Source organism: Clupea harengus, chromosome 10 (assembly GCF_900700415.2).
Source record: "Clupea harengus chromosome 10, Ch_v2.0.2, whole genome shotgun sequence".
Taxonomy (NCBI): Eukaryota; Metazoa; Chordata; class Actinopteri; order Clupeiformes; family Clupeidae; genus Clupea; species Clupea harengus.
This window is the reverse complement of record NC_045161.1, coordinates 26,291,786-26,311,473: the sequence shown is the minus strand read 5'-3', so window position 1 is coordinate 26,311,473 and position 19,688 is coordinate 26,291,786. Positions and strand designations below refer to the sequence as shown.

The 19,688-nt window shown below is 45.4% G+C and overlaps 1 protein-coding gene across 1 annotated transcript; it reads left to right on the top strand.

Moving 5' to 3' along the window:
- dpt (dermatopontin) lies at window positions 1-9,188 on the top strand. The gene is made up of 4 exons (XM_012821556.2): window positions 1-472; window positions 7,533-7,658; window positions 8,280-8,387; window positions 8,541-9,188. Exons 1-4 carry the CDS (start codon window positions 174-176, stop codon window positions 8,605-8,607), a joined length of 600 nt encoding a protein of 199 aa, XP_012677010.1. The 5' UTR covers window positions 1-173; the 3' UTR covers window positions 8,608-9,188.
- Window positions 9,189-19,688: the final 10,500 nt, after the last annotated feature.

Genomic DNA, 19,688 nt, shown 5'->3' with positions numbered 1-19,688 from the left:
GAATGAAATAAAAAGTCGCTTTCCAACTGTACGTGTCCTCAAAGCTCTGGAATTACACCCTGTCTCTGGACTGCGATATACAACATCTGGGCAGAGAAACCTCCCCCTGGCCGCACCGTACAATAGTCCCAGAGCCAGACGGTGTTCCAGACGCACACCAGCCGCGCTCCAAAATGCACCCCACGCTCCTGCACCGCTCTCTGCCCTTCCTGCTGCCCCTGCTGCTGCTGCTGGCCGCCCTGACCTGTGCCCAGCCCAACGACCTCTACGACGAGCCCTGGATCAACCAGTACCGCCAGGGCTTCAACTTCCAGTGCCCCCACGGCGAGGCGCTGGTGGCCATCCGCAGCTACTTCAGCGAGAAGGACGGCTCGGACCGGCTGTGGAGCTTCGAGTGCCAGCCGACACCATACAGCCTTGGCGAGCCAACCGACTGCTGGTGGGACGACATCAACCGCGGCGGGATGGAGTGGTAGGTGCCCTGTGTGTGTGTGTGTGTGTGTGTGTGTGTGTGTGTGTGTGTGTGTGTGTGTGTGTGTGTGCGTAACCAGTGCTTTTCTGACCATCACATCAGAAGAGTGACAATCAACTTGGCTTATATCTAGATGTTCCTCTGCGCTTTGAAGATGCAATCTGTTTCAGAAAGTGACAGATTTTTTTAAGTCTGGCCTGAAATATGTGATAGCCGCCTGGAGTGAGCTGTAAACTGGCCGTGAACTGCACACTGGTGACAGTCCAGTCCCGCAGCATCTGGCCAGTGCAGTTTATGGCACCAGCCAGTTTGCAGTTATTCCCAGGTGCTCTGGTAGTCAGTGGCACCAGACAGCAGGAGATAGATGTTTCAACATTTTTAGAACTAACCCTCTCATGCATGTAAGTATCTCCTATCATGGTTAGACAGGTACGTTTGGTTTAACAGGCTTGGTTAACACAGTAAGTTAAATCTACTAAACCCCACTGTAACCTCTATCACTAAACACTAGACCGTTTCTTCTACATTTATGAGGGCACATTTATTCCCTTATAAGGTGGTTTCAGCTCATTATTGTAGTCGGAAGAAGAATAGATGCCAGATTGTCTGCAGTCACCCTTGACTCGGAATCCAGCTCTCAGTCCAGAGTTCTATTTGGTAATTCAAAACAAATGCATTTTATACTTAATTAATCTCTTACAATAGGCCTGTACTTCTGGATAACTTTAAAGAGTTATACGTGGCATTCATGTCTAGGGCTACATACTTTTATATATTGTATATATATATATATTTTTTTTTTTTTTAAATATATACACACACACACATGTATATATACTGTAATTTTCCATTCAAATGTTATTGTAGACAAATAAAAAATAGACGCGCTGTGATAAATCTAATGTAACTACATAACACCTCAATGCAAAAAAAAAACCTAAGGTTTTTCAGTGAGTCAGTTTGAGTCCAAATGCCATAAAAGGTAATGTGAAAAAGACAATAGACAATGTCAATCACAAGGCTGAAAAAAAAATAGCTATGGTTAAACCGTTTTGGAGAGGTTGATGCGGAAGGTGGCTTTCCATCATTCAGTGTCTGTGAGGCATCCTGCAATCTTGGTGGAGACAGTGGAGAACTCGTCAGACCCAGGTGGACGGGAATCATTTGAATATCATTCCTCCGACAATGGCCGGAGAACAATGAAGAATGTTTTTGTGTTTGACTGTTTCTGCATATGCCGTCAACCTTTGCAAATAGATATGAATTATGGGAAAGAGAGTGGTACTCAAGCTGTGCTTTTATAAGAGATGGAGGTCTGATTGCTGGGAGGAAACTGTTCATGGACCAACAGCTGTTCTGCATTAATGTCTGAGTCATTTGTTTATTGAAGCCGAAAAGAGTTGTGAACATTCAGAGATGATCGATCTGAAGTGGACAGGGATGTGAGGCAGATGTGTTTGTGCCTTTGGCATTCGCTTCCAATTTACTGTCCAGTTCCACACTCTGGCTTAAGAGTACGACCGCATATCCTCTCTCCCCACGCAAGAACAAAGCGGCAAAGTGCAGCTGCTGCTTTTTACTCTCAAAATGATCATTAAACTGGCGCTACATGCAGGCTGTGTGGTGCAGCAGCCTGGAATCAGCAGGCCTGTGGTCAGTCTGTGTTCAAGCTAACGTGTCATTTTGTCTTTACATGTTGTTCAAACGTCACATGCATTTAATTGCTAGATTAGTGTTACGTGGATACAATTAAATTGTGCAAAATGCTTTTGAATAGAGAAGATGGCCGTTGCCTTATTTTTATTTGTCTTTTTGAATGCATGATTGAAGGCGATAGTACAAATTATTACAATTTTTGGGAATAAATGTAGATAGTGTCAAATTCAACTGAAATGGACCAATAGCTTTAGAGCACATCTCATACCTCTGGTATAATGCATACTTGATAATTCACAGCATAATACTGGGGTAAGCTAAGACCATGGAAAAGAGGTCTTCACATGTTTTCCCATCCACTTCATTTGCACATGACACCTCTCTCCTATCAGTGCATGTTATATTTCTCACCTCACAAATATAGACCTGGGCATGTCTATATATCAGCACAGACCTATGTATAGACAAGATCTGCAGACCTCTGAAGAAAAATGGCCATCGCAACAAGTTCCACATGCTTCCTGAGGTCAATGTGGTCACATGCCTACCACAGGCTTATTGCCAGTGCTGAAAACTTCACATACTGCAATGCAGCAATGCGTTCAATAAGAGACCAGATGTTCTTGTTCTCAGTGAGCTGCATTGTTTTACATGCAACACCTCACGGCATAATACCACAACACCAAGGGATGTTTTTACAGATGACACGTACGCGAGCCTCGTAAAGGTCATTATTGCCACACAACACAGGCCCCCAGGTGGCTTTGCTCTGGCTGACGGTGGACTTGTTGCATGAACAATGACCCGGCATACTACTACTTTGACCCAGAAAGGTGTACCATTGTGTGACAGGAACAATGACCAGGTGTACTACAGTGTTACAGGAACAATGACCAGGTGTACCACTGCACTAGAGGAAGAATGACCAGGTGTACTATTGACTTACATTCATGTGCATCCTTCTAACAGACGCTTTAATCCAGAGTCACTTACAGTATTGTATAGATGTATGTTTTATTAGTATGTGTGCACTCCCTGTAGGAACACACTCCTCTGCTCGTGTAGAAGAGGAAGGGCGTTGACAGAGAGGAAGCAATGTGTTTTTTTTAGATGAGTGGATGAGTGGGCTCAAGGGCATTCTGGGAGTCAGATTGCAGTGTGTGGCCCACATCTCGATATGCATGAGTGGAGTGCCTACCTACGCGTCTAAACACACCTACAAGTGAAAGCATGCTGCCAACTGGTTGCATACGCAGGGTGTGTGCGTGTGTGTGTGTGTGTGTGTGTGCGTGTGTGTGTGTGTGTGTGTGTGTGTGCGTGTGTGTGTGCGTGCATGCGTGCGTGCGTGCGTGTGTGTGTGAGGCATGTGGACAGCTGCATGTGCCATGTAATCCCAGGTCCTGATGTCAACATGTTTTTAAACCAGTTCCAGTCCACACACTGTAATCTCATCCATTGTTTTTTTTTAAAGACACATCTGATGAAAATAAACACGCTCTCAATCTGACTCTCAGAAAGGAACAAAAATGTCTGTGTCCCCTAAATGTTCAGACAAAAACATGTCATCATCTGCCTCAGAAACCACACAGGAAAACAAAGATGAAATGAAGAATGATGAAACACTATTTACACCCAGACTCATTGCAGGACGTCACACTGGTTCCCTTGACGAATGCACGCAGGCTCACGCACTGCCAACCCTCCCTCCATATGCACAGACCTATAGGAAACAGGTCCTCTAATCAGAGACTGAAGAACAGCAGCATGGGACCACTTAGGTTTCTCCACGCTCAGCTTCCCAGGCTGTTCTTACGGGCTTATTCGACGTGCAAACAGTAGGGAGTCACGGTAGTTTACCACATTTGAAAGACCAAGACGGCATTATGAGCCGCAGCACACTGCCCTTCACAAACACAATATTTACTTAACACACCTGAGGCCAAATGCCTTGTTGGGATAGTGAGTAAATGTGTGAAGTGGCAGTCTGCTGCATCCCTGTGCACTCTCAGCACTCAGCACTCTCTTCCCTGCTGTTGGCTATTATGCTATTGAAACATGACAGAGCACAGTAAAATTACCCCTAAATAGAGTGATTGGTGATGTCCTCGTTGTATGCCAGCTGTAAGGTACAAGTCCTACGTAAAACCATTTAGGCCGTAACATGTTTTGGGGCTTGGCTAAATGTAGACTCTCATTAAAACCCACATAGGGACAAAATAGCCAGTGCAGGGGGCCCAGGCATAAATTTCCCCTCGCAAAACGCCACCGCTGAAACCAATGTGGATCTTGAAGCTGGAACTTCACATGAGCTCTGGCGCCATAGAAACAGAACCAAGAAAGTGGCTGGAGCATCAGAGCTCAGAGTCTCAGTCTCGCTCTTTCCCTTCGTTCTGGGTCCATGTTCTGCTGGAGGCTTTCTCCTTGCTGGCGGTCTCTCAGCATTTCCACACAAACTTTCCATGTTGGGTTTGCGCTCCACGTCCATAAATGTCAGTGCTATTTCCTGTCTGTTTGGAGGTGCTCTCATGATTGGCTGAGCCGTGGGTGTCACGGTCAAAGCCCTTCTTGCACTGATGAACCCTGACGTTATTTGTCCTTACATGACCCTCAAACTCTCATGACCGAACACTCTCTCTCTCTCTCTCTCTCTCTCTCTCTCTCTCCCTCTCTCTCTCTCTCTCTCTCTCTTTCTCTTTATGAATTCACAACGCAACTCTCGAAACATTTAGCATTCTTGTCAAGGTTTCCGGAAAGAAGGCTGTCAGAATGGGGAAAAAAAGCTAAGTGGACGAAGCAGAGTACTATGAAATGAGCTTGATATCAATCACTGTCACTGTCAGGCCCTTCTCATTCATGTTCTCTCCTGTGGTGTATTGCTCTTACTGGATGACAGAGAGGGATAGTCTAAAAGAGAGCCTCAGCGGCGAGGATATCACGGAGGTATCAGAATCATAAGAGTTTACAGTAGAAGCAGGTCTCCGTAAGGAGCCATGTGACGTCCCTAATGATCCACCCTTTAGATCCAGCGTTCGTTAAGGTGGCATGCAGGAGGGATTTTGCTCCGGGTTAATTGGGTGCACCATGGCTGCCTTTCATCCAGTGGAAAATCTGTCCCCACCCTCATCTCTAGGGGGCTTGCTTTGTGCCGAGGCCAGATAGACCCCACTCCACCACAGGCTGCTTGGTCGATATGGCTGTGTGCCTCCCATTTGATTAGGAGAGGGAATTAACCAGTTCTGTTTCCAGACCCAGAAGAATGCAGTTGCAGTATTGTAAATAAGACTTTGTACACTAACTTCGAGCTGAGAGAAAGAGCAGAGTTGTTTGTTTTGGCTTTGTGCTAAAGTGTGTGTAAACAAGACAGATAATTGTCACTGATTGCTCCACACGTATCCCTATATGTTTCACCTGTCCACATTTCATCGCATGTGAACACAAATGGCTGTATGATGTCCCTATCAGCAGGTGGGGTTGTTTACATCCCCACAAAGCATGAATGCACTGGGTTGAACCCCACCCCACCCTGTGGATTAATGGCTGATGCTCTTAAGGGTTTTGCTAGACTTCCAAACCAGCACCCCCCCCACCAGCACACCCCCCCCCCCCACCACCACCACCACCCAACCCCCTCACACACACCCACCCTCCTCCTCTCACACTATCAAAGCAGTCACTTTGATTTGCGCTCGGGCAAAGAAACAGGCACTCCACTGGGAGAGGCCTAACCTAATTCCGATTGGCTGAGGTCCGTTGCCCTGTGTCTGTGTTGCCATGACAGTGCAGGGGCTACATGCGGTTGATGTTGGTGGCTCTGTTGTGTTGACAGCAGCCTGTATGGGCCATAAACAGGTCGCTCTGTAAACAAACCTGTGCTTACACTAAACCTGGGGACAAAGCTGGAGCTTCAAGTAACTCAACCACCATCTGTGAGTCCATACAAATGAAATGTCTCTCTTAAAGCCTCCTCTCTGCAGTCGCTCTGTAAACAAACCTGTGCTTACACTAAACCTGGGGACAAAGCTGGAGCTTCAAGTAACTCAACCACCATCTGTGAGTCCATACAAATGAAATGTCTCTCTTAAAGCCTCCTCTCTGCAGTCCTTTAAACACACTGGCTGCATCAACGTCTGCTTTTCCTGATTGAGCTTTGCTTACTGTGGCATGAGGAAAGGTCCCTGAGGATCTAAACCTCCAGAGCTGCATCTCTGGATGAGATGAGGTGGAAAATCAAGGTCCTGCATCAGGGCCAAGGTTTCCACCTCTACGTGGAGGGGTCTATTTAAATCTTATTTACTTATTACAGACAATCACTGATCGGAGCCCGCAGATAAAATAAACACAATGAAGGTCACCCTGAGTGGCCGGAGCTCTTCTCTGATATGAAGATTACATTATTTGGGAATAATTTAGGAGTGAGGGACTGTGGATTATCTCTTAGATATAATGTTCTCCACAAATTTGGAGATGGAGACAGTGGCGGCCCTAAAGTTGTATGTCCGATACCTCACCAATCGCCGACGTGTCAAGTTGGTCGTTCTTCATTTTACATTCCTCTCACCTCCTATGCACACAAGGAAGTCCTCTTGACTGAGACTGACAAGAAAGCCAGCTAGACATTACAACGTGATTTATGGGCTTCAAAACAACCATTTCAAGTTAGACTAACAAATCCTGTATTTTATTTTCTGATGAGGGCCAAACCGACCGACAAACAAACTCAGACTTGTGTGGGAGGGGATGGCAGGCACTGGTTCTATATATAATTTGACAGAAAAATTTGAATAGATCCATTATGTGCCTATATCATCCACAACCACTATGCTCACAGAGACGGAAAATGATCTCTCTGAAAATGGTCTTAACTCATGTCAGCAAAGCTTCTTGGTGACATTTAGGTATGCCTGTCAGCGAATGTAAACTGAACCGTGACACGGCAGCCATCATTGGCATGGTTCACATTTGTTTTCATGGGATCCTTAAATACATACAGTATTGGCAATTGCCTCATCAATGCCCTCAAGTTCCATCTAGAAAATGTCCGTTGCTTTTGCCCCTATAGACACATTGTCACTATTTTCACAGTAGACATCTGTTCATTAAAGGGAAACTTTCAACCTGGGCTCTATTTTTAGATCTTTTAGGGTCCAAATTTGTACTTACTAGGGACAATTAATGATTGAAATCAGTCCACTACTGAGTTAGTGCAAAATTGCTATACAATGGGATCCTATGATGGCAAGTCAGCACATCAAAGTGAACAGCTTGTTTTTGCCACTGACAGGCTCGTAAATGTTATTATAAGGGACTGACAACATGACAACATGTTTTACCTATGGCAAAACCCTTCACGTTAAACACGTTTGACCCAAGACATCTGTTGATTTCCTTCCCTTGTGCTTCGCAGGTCGGCCACGTGCTCCAATAATGGTCTGGTGGCAGGGGTGCAGAGTCAGTACTTTAGCGCGGTTCTGGACCGCGAGTGGCAGTTTTGGTGCTGCCGCTACAGCCGGCGATGCCCCTACTCCTGCTGGTGCGTCTAACCCCCTCCACATTACCACAGGGACCTTCCCTTCTTCTGAGAGACCAGATCTCCATCACACGAACCTCTCTCACTCAGTCATCACGCACCTCTCTCACTCAGTCATCATGCACCTCTCTCACTCAGTCATCACGCACCTCTCTCACTCAGTCATCACGCACCTCTCTCACTCAGTCATCACGCACATCTCTCACTCAGTCATCACGCACCTCTCTCACTCAGTCATCATGCACCTCAGTCATCACGCACCTCTCTCACTCAGTCATCACGCACCTCTCTCACTCAGTCATCATGCACCTCTCTCACTCAGTCATCATGCACCTCATTCATCACGCACCTCTCTCACTCAGTCATCATGCACCTCTCTCACTCAGTCATCATGCACCTCTCTCACTCAGTCATCACGCACCTCTCTCACTCAGTCATCACGCACCTCTCTCACTCAGTCATCACGCACCTCTCTCACTCAGTCATCACGCACCTCTCTCACTCAGTCATCACGCACCTCTCTCACTCAGTCATTCTGATGAAATAGTGTGCCAATCCACCATTAGCATGTGTCCAGACACTGTCTTCAGCCTGTATGAATGACTGTATATAATCCCCCCGCAGGAAGACCCAGGAGAATCCAGAGTACTATCAGGAAGAATCCGACTTTGTCGTCCCCAGCTACGGCTACTTCATCCGAGGGGCTCAGACCACCTTCAGCGGGGTGCTCAGGTTTGCCAACAGCAATGACTTCTCTCTTCTTGCGGCAAAGACACTCTAGATTGCAGACATACCTCTTTGCAAACATACAGTAAAACAATGGCATTGACCTGAGACCATAAAGACAATAAAGACAATGACATTCTCCCTTCTGCTTTGTTTCAGGGATCGGCAGTGGAAGTACATCCTGTGCAGGATGACAGAGCATGACTGTAACTTTGAGAATTTTTAACTCACAGAAAAGGTTGTGAGCTTTTAACTCACATATATGGTGCTTGCACACATTTTTATACATTTTCACATTTGAATCACTATTATTCTTGTAAATGGAAAGTATCTGTAAAAACTAACTCTGTTATATTGTTTGACTGATACTGTGTAATGTTGTCGCGTTCTAGTGTGTCTCATGTCTTTATTATCTTAATCAATCTTTGTCATTTCCGTATAGATACAAAGCTCCTACACTCACAATTTCATAATACATAATATCATGTCAGCGTAAAACACTTATTGTAATACAACTAATAAAATAATACTGACCTGTAAAAATCTGTAACTTCCTACTCTATATTTCTTTCCTCCCTACCATACTTTTGCAAATATCATATTCAAAATGTTTTATTGTGTTAAACGAGTAGAAAATCTTATACCTTGTTAGCATATTTTAGGTAGTACTAGTCGCAGGTAAATATGTTTGTTCATATGTTATATAATATATATATATCAGCATAAGCATTTAATGTCCTTAAATGTCATTTTTTATTGTAAGCCACAGGCTGAAGGCTGAATGAATAAAGTTAAAGTTTAAATGCTTATATTTTCCTCTTCAAAGACCACACATCGCTGTTTTGTTTTCCAGTAAAGTCACTGGACATAAATCTTGCTGTATCGCGTGCGGTGCTTCCAAGCCCAAGTCTCTTATCGCCACTGGGCAGTAATTACGGCAGTCTGTTGGCTGCGTTGTGTGGCGCATGTCTCAGATACCCTGACCGCACAGCGTCTGGGCTTTCAGAGACAAATCCACACCGATGTCTCATCCAAGAGCTTTAAAGAGCGGGGCTGTACCCTCAGAGTACACAGAGCGCAGGAAATGACAGTGTGGGTATATTCCAGAAGCTTTATAAGTGCCATATCCAAGACAAAGCTGTCCAGGCAGCAGTGACCGGTGGGGAAGCCCAGCTGTCCTTTGTGTTTAGGTGGACTGACAGGAGGGATGTTCTCAGTGATGAAGAAGTGCATGCTGGTCACTGTGTGTCAAGGTCTCCCAATCAGAGACACGGGATTCAGGACACAAAAAGCTCTCAGAGCTCTGTTGAACATCAAGTGAGACTTAAAAGTCCATCACTGGAAAATGTATATAAATATGCTTTGCCAAGGACACTTTTAAGGCGTGGGGGTGAGTGGCAACAAATGCAAGCGTTCAAAGGTAGTGTAGATGCTCGTCCAGTCTTACCCCGGGACGTTCCAGAAGCAGTATGGTTCCAGCCCTGAAAAACAGGCCCAAACTATCAGTAAGGAAGCTCAGACTGGATTCAGGGGAGGACTGAAAGTCAGATACCAAAACATTTGGCCCATACAAACTTCACACATCTTTGGCACATCACAGTCAATAAAAGAGTCCTGGATTGGATAAGATTAAGTTTGTACACAACCTTTTTAAGAATCACATCAGGGGAAGTAACCAGAAAGTGTCATGGCGGCTATAAACTGCTGCTATCTCTATCTCCACAGGCAGACTGTGGCAAGTTTAGGCCCACAATTTCCATCCCTTATTGCACTTGGTGTGGTGTGGTGTGGTGTGGTGTGGTGTGGTGTGGAGTGGTGTGGTGTGGTGTGGTGTGGTGTGGTGTGGTGTGGTGCGGTGCGGTGCGGAGTGGTGCGGTGCGGTGCGGTGTGATGTGGTGCAGGGCGTTGTGGAGTGGTGTGGTGTGGTGTGGTGTGGTGTGGTGTTGTGCGGTGTGGTGCCGTGCGGTGCGGTGTGGTGTGTGGTGTCACAGGGGTACGGGTCTGTGTCTTCTCCCCCTGCGCCGGTTGGAACCTGGGCGTGAGCCAGCAGCTGCAGCCCTCTCCAGTGGACACTTGGGACCAGGCCAGCGGCCCTCAGCTCTGTTTATTTATGGCGACTGAGCCAAGGATCACAGAGCAACATGAGCCGTCTCCAAGTCCCTGCACCGATGACAGGAGACACACTGCCAGCACGGCCACAGGGACACACAGGAGCCACCCTCCTAGAGACACACACACACATGCAGTAGGAGTGGAAGAGATGTGTGTGTGTGGCAGGGGTTCCTCATGGGAAAATGGATATGGTTGGGGGGGGGGGGGGGGGGGGTCCTTACAGCAGAATGGACATGGTGTGTGTGTGTGTGTGGGGGGGGGCTTCTGTCATAACTGAATGGAAATGGTGTGTGTGTGTGTGTGTGTGTGGGGGGGGTCTCTTGAAACTGAATGGATGTGGTGATGAGGTTCTTAGCAGAGTAGCCATTGTGGTGGGTGGGAAGGGGGGGTTGTGTATGTGTTCCACATCTCTTCACCACAGGAATGACAACAGTGGAAATGGGACGGGGTGCTCATCACAGAATAGATATGGTGAAGGGGAGCGTGGAGTGGGGTGCATGAGTTCAACAGTAATGCATCTTTTTACTACTCTTCAACTACACCTCCTCGGACTTTTAAATGTTGAGGACGTTAACACGAACACGGTCAATTCCCAAATGCAATTTAAGCTCAAATAGTTGTAATTATGGTCTGTTGCAGGAACGTGTGTGGCTGTACAATTTTAACAACAATCATTTTTGGAAAACTGTTAGTCACGCCAGTGTATAATTATGGGATAGAAATGATAGTTCAGTCCAGCAGCTGGCCATAATAAGTCCCAAACTGATGAAAAATACAAAAATAAGCTTCCTAGTTTTTCAGCTGGGAGACAGTTCTCATAGGATCTGTGCCAGGGTCAGTTCAGATCTTCACAGCCTGCTCATAGTAGCAGTTTATGGGTGATGTGAATGAATGCTTTTCAAATAAATCCAAACAGGAGTAAGAGAAAATAAAACATAACGTACAAACAACCCAGTGCCACCAGTCAGCTAATGTGGGGGTGTTCCTCCTGAACACTTCATGGCACTTCATAAAGGCCACATCGGTATTACAAAGAGAGCAGGAACACGGCGTATTTTCAAAGCATCACAAAGCGTGTGTGATGATACAGTGTGACAGTTTGTATAGACATCTGCTGGGGGGAAAAAAAATGGACATACTTTGCGATCCGATCGTCTTGCCCTGAACAAATGTGACATGGCAGCGGCCCCAAAAGAAAAAAGAGCACGCTGTGTGCTCAGTGGAGGGAATGGATCAAGCCCTGTCCCCGTCCGCATCCGGCCCTGTGCCCCTCCACATCCGGGCCTGTCCCGGGCCACATCAGGGCTGAACCCATTCCAGTGCGCTGGCTATTTGAACTCGGGTACACGTGATGTTTTGGACAGTGGCATGTGCTGTGCGGTGCGGTGGAATACAGCACAGCTTCTCCGCGCGTCGGACCGGAGTGCAGATGACATGTTGCATTAGGCACGCCTCACAGAAGGACAAACGCAGGCCGAGTCCGGATTGAGACCGGCGGGAGACTTCGGAGGCTAATTGGGGATTAGGCACAGCGGTTTGGGAATAAGTGGCTGATGATTCCATACTGTAGATCGCCGGCTAAAAGCAGATTAAGACATTAAAACCAGTGGTCACTACAGGGCTGCGGCAGTCTGGTGAAAGTGTCCAGTCCTGTTGTCTGCTAGGGCGGGGGGGGGGGGGGGTTGGAGTCGGCACCTCAAAGCAACCACACCGCACGACTGCACTTGTGACACTCGGGTAGACACCACAATGGGGGGCGAACAGTACCATTAGAGCCACACACACATACACACACATTCACATACGCACACAAAGAGTCCCACACACAAACACTCACGCGTGCGTACGCTCCCGCACACTCATTCACACACATGCACACACACATTCACATTCACATTCACATTCACATACGCTGAAACTTCTCCCCCCCCCCCCGAGCAGTCTACCACCTGCAATGTCGCAGAACAACAGCCTCTTGATGTCTCAGTGTTTTCCGCGTTGACCCTCCAAGAGTAGCACAGCTCAGGAGAACAGTATTGACCTCCATGTTTCCAGGGAGGTCTGACTGTGGCCTCGTAGCACAAAGCAGAGTCCTCACACTCCACTGCTGTTTGTGTGTTCATGTGCACCTTTGTTCCGGTAAAGGATGGTCCAAATGAAACGAGCAACAGCCATAATGCATTTGACACATGTGGGCCTTGTGCACACCATGTTCGATGAAGAGGATGGAGACTTGTAGCTACAAAACATGGAAAGAGATGACTCTCTCTTTCTCTCTTTTAGGTCTCTTTTTACATGTAAAGAGAGATCTCCATATTAGTTCCTTAGTTTCTCTGAGACAACAATGAGATATTAAAGGTGAGATTTGGGCTAAAATCTCCTGCTTCTCAGATTTCCTTATGGACCCATTTTTTCCTAATGTGTTAAAGGGTGCGCGCACGTGTGTATGTGAGTATGTGTGTGTGTGTGCGCGTTTGTGTATGTGAATATGTGTGCGTGTGTGTGGATGAATGTTGTACCTCATACCATACGTGCTGGTGTGTAGTGGGGAATTTCTATCACGCTGGCACTCCCATCCTTCTTTCGCTGCGGCGCAGAGACTGGGGTGAGACCGGGGAGAGACCATCTGAATGATTCAAAAGAAAACAGGATCTTTTCCAGGTCCCTGCTGTGGTTGAGGTCAGGGAAAACAGCCTCATCTGCGCTGCTCTGCACAGACAGGTGTTGTGTTACGCTTGGGGCAATCCAATTTGGATGTCAAAGGGACTGCACTGCTCACCACCCCGATGTGCCAAATACTCAGCAAACATGGAGCCGCAGCTGGACAACGGCAAAGCACCTAGACTGAAAAGTTTTACATTACATGATTACAAAACCTTTGTGTTTGATTCAACATCTACTGCTACGTGCTAAGTAATTTTACTTTGATTTAGTGGTACATCTCAGAGGCGTTACTGTATTGAAGTAAGAGTCCAATAAGACTGTACAAGGCCCTCCCAGACACAGTATGGGAGTGTGTAGTGGTTGCCGGGTTATTTGGCAGCAGGACTACAATTAATGACAAAGCAGTCGGCAGATTTATTTTCAAACTCTCACTGTAAGAGGAGTACTCAGATGCCTACAGGCCATTGTCCGTTTGTTTGGATATGCACTTAAAGGATTGTTTATTTAACAGCTCATTCACTGCCAGACACAGCCTAAGGACAAACATTACCGAAAACAATGTGCCCACAAGCAAATGTACTCGAGCCAAGAGCAGTTACACATACAATTGAGATGTGTACATTTATGGGGAACCTTGTTTCTGAATATATCTTTCTATAACATAATAACATTCTAGAATGGTCAATAGCATTCTATAACATAACATTCTATAATGGTCAATAGCTGTTAGTTCAGGGCCCCTGTTTACTGTCTATCCAACAGCAATGACAGCGAGAACTGGGAATTTAATTCTCTGGCATGAAACACACAATGCATCTGTGTTCTTTTGGGAGGATCCTGATGCACTGTGGGAACAGAGCTCCACAGTTTTAGGATGAGCCACCAGGCCCTGCCTCCTGCCTCTCTCTCTGTCGAGAGATTTTTCCTGACAAAGGCTTCATTATTTCTTCCACGCAGGGTTTCCGCCACTTCATGGCTAATTAAACCTGAGGGAATAAATCAGGGTATTAAGAAAGCCACAAAGCTCAATGCTGCTGTGAGCAAGGGGCTTGGAGCGTGGGGCTTATTGTTCAGGTGCCCCCCAAACATTTAGCCAGACGCTTTTCTGGAACTTCCTGGAAAGGGCTACTCATGGGTTCAATCTACCTCACGCAGCATTAAAGACGACCTCTTTACACTTTCACATTTATACGACCATGGACTTGTGAAAATGCCCTTTGTGTTGAAGCCAATGATATCTCAGCTAGAGTTATCATCAAGACAAGCCTCAGAGGAGCACCATCCCTCTTCACAGAAACAAAAGAGGTAGTTTGCTCTTGTTGATGTTTGAAGAATGCCGTTGGTACGCTCAGGAATAGCTGAGAGGGTTCATGGGTGATTGTGCAATGGCGCTTGCACAGGAGGATGTCAGGGCGCTAATCCGGGGCCTTGGCTGTTAGCCTGGACTGTGAAAAGAGCAGGTCTTTTTCCCAGACCTGCTTTACTCGAAAAGCGTTCTTGTTCTCACACCACCTGGCACGCTCAACCAAGGCCGGGCCAGCAAGATACCCTTAGCAACCCAGGGGAAGTACCACTCACACACCCACCCTTAGTAACGCAGGGCAAGTACCACTCATACACCCACCCTTAGTAACCCAGGACAAGTACCAATTCTCTGCCTGAGAGGAATGCATGGACAATGTGACAGAACAGAAAAAAAATCAATATTAATTAATAGTTAAAGGATTAATGCCAACACTACATGTTTAACCGGAGAGGGTCTATAAGCCTCTCTGTGACGGACTTTTTCTTATTATCTATTAATGTATTGTCACCACATTGGGTATATTATGGTTAACATCTTGGGTTTAATTTAGCAATGAAAAACATTCAGAAGGACGAATGACTTGTGACTGGTTTCTATGAGATAATTGTTCTCTGAGTAAAATATAGCCACATTCTGTTCAGGACTAGAAATCTTCCCTGTTCAGTTTCACCCTGTTACGTAAAATGTTTCTTGTTTTCCTCTTAGATGTTCTTGATAAAAGGGACGGTCAAAACAAGAATCAATAGCACTTCTACCACTCAGAGGACACCAGAATAACCTGATACCTATACTGAACCGCAAATGCCTTGTGCTTTCACTGGCACAGTTGTGTCACGGAATGCTAAGGCTACATGTTCCCAAGCCCTCGAGGCAAGGCTTTATGTGCAGAGGCCTGGCTGCTATAGGAACCTGAAACAGTCTAGTCCTCCTGGCTTGCCTTCCTGTGTCATCTCCGGTGCCGCATGCTCGCCCGACCAGTCTTCCCTGTGTGACCTCACCATATGCAAGTGTCCCTTAACATCCCCGCTGGGAAGTGAAAACCAAAACCCTCATTGTCTCAGTGTGTCTCTGTGAAGAACCGATCAAGGTCAAATGAGTGTCTCAGGAATGGGGCAAAACAGAGCTCCTCCTGCTTGCTCCTGTTCTGGCTGGTTGTGGAGGGGGAAGAGACCAGGCAAAAAGGTCTTCCCTTAAGAATAGATGCTAGAGCCCCCCTTCCCCTGGTGTCTGATTGAATGGGCATTTTATCAGTGGCACCAACTGTGGTTGCCTGGTGATGGAAAAGTACTCTGGGAAACAACACTCTGCATCGTGGGTCATAAAGGATTAGGCAATCTTCTCTTTCTCTTTCTCCCGCTCTCTCTCTCTCTTTGTCTGCCTCTTTCCCTCTTTACTATTTGTCCCTTCCTTTGACACATGCCTTTGTCTTAGGAGGAGTCAGACCTCGAGTTTGTCGCGAGTCTGATTTGTAGCGCTTGATGTTATATCAGGTTATTTCTGTCACACCACTGTTTCACAAGAGTAATACATGTCAGCTTCACCAGGTCAGCTGTACACATCTGCTTGCTTTAGAGACCTGTTGTACACAGAGGAGGAAATGTAAAAGGTTCAAAATAGAAAAACACAAAAAAACGAATCTATGAATTACATCTTCTGCTGGGTCATGTGAGAAGGCAGTGACAGATGTTTCATTTGATTCTGAGTGAATTGAACAAGCTCACTTTAGGTGACGGGGTCACCTCTCACCTGACCTCTGGGTCACCTCTAAGCCTGAAATGTCCTTGAGAGCATAATATTTTTTCTGACATTAGTTAATTTACACCGGGTAGGGCAGTAAAATAAATGCCACATCACTGCGCCCCCTGTTGAATCCAGAGCGCCATTACAACACTGGTGTGGACAACGGGGATAAGATCACCAAATTTTATTGTACAAATTGTTATTTTTATAATATGAGACGGGTATATTCAGACCTTTGCTCAGAGAGTGGAATGGTGTTTTCCTGGTAGTGGGACACACCAGTTGGGTTGAGTGATCAGGCTCATTTGCTTGGTACAGTCACAAGGAGCCTAACCTCAAACAACACACCCTCCAGATCAAGTCCCATCAAAAGCCCCTATGCAATTTATACATATACACATTTATATATATGAACTCAAGTCTTGCCTATCTGATTTCCATGGATCAGATATACAGTTCACTCATGACTCATGTCAAGACTCAAGAGTATTAGAAGACCAGACCTCTGAAAGCAGTCAGCCATGTATTTTGTTTGGTAAACGCCAGATCGTCTTCAGAGTTATGCTTCCAGGGTGTGAGTGGCTGGTATGAAAGTGTAGGCTGAATGTCTCCATATTTACAAGATACGATTTTTCCACTCAACTGCAAAAGGAGAGTGAGCCGCCCTTACGCTGAGCAGCTTACACCCGGCTAGAAATGACATGTTTACGGTAAACACTGCCATGCTGGGGTAAGTGTACGCAAGCCCTCCCTGATCTGGGTTGAATCTGCCCCAGGGCAGGTTACTATCTGGGCTGCTTGGCCACACCCTGTAAATACTCCACTGAATGCTGAAGTGTCCACTGAGGATGTGGGCAATGGAGGATACCACGGGGTGTCCACCATAGACATATATAGACCTTTATATGTCTATGGTGTCCACAGTCACAGGGTGGAACATCCTACTACTACTACCTGCCCTTCAAGGTTAAACACCAACGGGCAACACACAGAGCAAGGATTCCACAGAATTTGTCTGAGATACGCCTGCAACACAAAAATCTCACCTCTCCTCCCGCTAGCATGTGGGCCATTCTGTTGTTATCTCTCTCTGGGTTCTACTCTATCACAAAATATGCTGAACAATACTATGTTGGTTTTCAGTAAGATCCAAGGCAATGTAATCTTAGATAAATATCATGATGGTTTTTAGTTAGATCCAAGGTGTTAGATACACATTGTTCACAGGCTCTTTTACACCAAAACAGTACCTAACATACCTGACATATTAGGCACATTTTTTGGAGGTGGCTGGTATTTTGAAAAACTTTCACAGTCATTCAAGTGTCATTCTCTCATCATTACTTACCGTCTCCAAGGTTACAAGGTAAGATACTGTGTCTGTTCAGACCCAGTCAGACCTGTTAACCTCAGCCAGAGGTGGCCTTCATGGAACTCAGAAAGGGAGAGGGAAAGTAATTACCAGTATGTGGTAAATGTATGGAGAGTGTGTGTTCTGTGTGTTGATAGTATCTCACTCCAATCTAGTGTTATAAATAGCTGGCCATGAGAAGGACTCAGGCAGGCTGATACTGAAATCCAGGATTTGTGTGAGGAATCAGTCGTGGTAAACGCCATGTATCTGTATGTCAGTCATGTTTTATTTTCTGTACACCCGAGGCTCAGGTGATGTTGTCGTGAGTGCTGTACCACCATGAAAAAAATGTAACAGCATTTGCCATCGCTGGTAAATGGGATATGACCTAGCAGTCACGACACAGCTCTCCCTTAGGACGCCAGTCTTGGCAAGAATACAAAATGTTCCCTGAAATGCCACATGCAGACAAAGCTTTAGTGCCCTCTACCTGTGAAATATATATTGACTGCAAACATCTCCTAAACCAGTCCATGTTACAGTGAGATGTGCATACATGACCATAATTTGCTGTTCAGCAAAATACCAAACTGATCTGTAAAGAACGTAATTTACATTTGAAGTATTGACATATGAGAAATGTCAGGAATGATAAGCATCCGTTTCAATAATTGCGAAATGCTTAATTCAACAATGCTTACCATAAATCAATAAATAGGATTCTAAACAATATTTCAACATGGATGTATCAAAACTATGTCAAAGATTATACCTAATACCTGAATGTATTCTTATATATATGTCTATGTTTTTAAGGAAAACAAATCTATGATTCTCTATTTACAAAAAATTTGCTTAGACAGAGACAGTGTCTAAAGGCAATCACACCAACCCTCTTATGAGATTTCAGGAGGTTGACACCATGTTAAACTTGATCCAGACAACCTGTCTACAAAACCAGACAACCAACCCTCAAAACCAGACAGTCTATCTACAGACTACCCTCGGCCATTTTAGCCAGGCTCAGGTAAGAAGATAAAATCTACCCTCGCTAAACAGAATTTAATGGAATAGAGGAGCTCTTTGATTAGGATTGTAAAAAGCTGACGTTGAGAAACAAGCTTTGTGTGTGTGTGTGTGTGTGTGTGTGTGTGTGTGTGTGTGTGTGTGTGTGTGTGTGTGTGTGTGTGTGTGTGTGTGTGTGTGTGTGTGTGTGTGTGTGTGTGTGTGTGTGTGTGTGCGCGCGCGCGCGTGTGTATGTCTTCTGTGACCGATTGCACAGGCCTTTATTACCCAGAATGAGTCTCTAGGAGCTAGGAATTTCTTCCCCAGATGACAACACCAGCAGGGCTATTGGACCGCGATGCTGTGGAGGAAATGATGATGAGTCATTGCTGTTACCCAGCAACCTGTGCCTGAGGTACCAGTTGCCCATCAATCCTTGTCGTATGGTGTAGGCCTATAACCGGAAAAAACATTCTGATACTGTCTTTGTAAAATATTGATTAAACAACATACATACATAAAACATATATACATATATTCATACATACATACATATATGTTGTATCTTCTTGTTTTTCTCTCTTTTTTATAGTTGTATGTTTGTTATTTTATATGGAATTTGGCGTCTGAAATAAAGATTTATATATATATACCCTATTTGTTGTCAGTCCACCATTGAATAACATATCTTTTTCAAATATACATGAATACAGTATGATGCTCCATTTTAATAATGTTTGCAAATTATACTAATCATTTGAATACTGGTGACTCATAAACCCTTCAATAAATGACACATGCTTACTAAGGTTTTTGATGTTAAGATTACAAATAAAGACCACACAGAATGGTACATAGCAAAAGCACCATCTATGTAGTTTATGTAGAATGTAGTACAGACAAACATACACCATACATCATCATATATACGGGCAGGAAAAATCACTGCAGACCCCTCACACCCTGGACACAACCTATTCCAACTCCTCCCCTCTGGTAGGCGCTACAGATCTCTGTTCGCCAAAACCTCCAGACACAAAAACAGTTTCTTCCCCCTCGCCGTCTCACTACTGAACAGCTAACCCACTGTGGCACTGTGAAATAACCCCATTATAATAACCACTGT

Excerpts from the sequence above, each read along its gene's own strand:
- dpt (XM_012821556.2), top strand. The coding sequence starts at position 174 with ATGCACCCCACGCTCCTGCACCGCTCTCTGCCCTTCCTGCTGCCCCTG. Across the intron at positions 7,659-8,279 it reads CGATGCCCCTACTCCTGCTG|GAAGACCCAGGAGAATCCAG; the intron begins GTGCGTCTAACC and ends ATCCCCCCGCAG. Across the intron at positions 8,388-8,540 it reads ACCTTCAGCGGGGTGCTCAG|GGATCGGCAGTGGAAGTACA; the intron begins GTTTGCCAACAG and ends GCTTTGTTTCAG.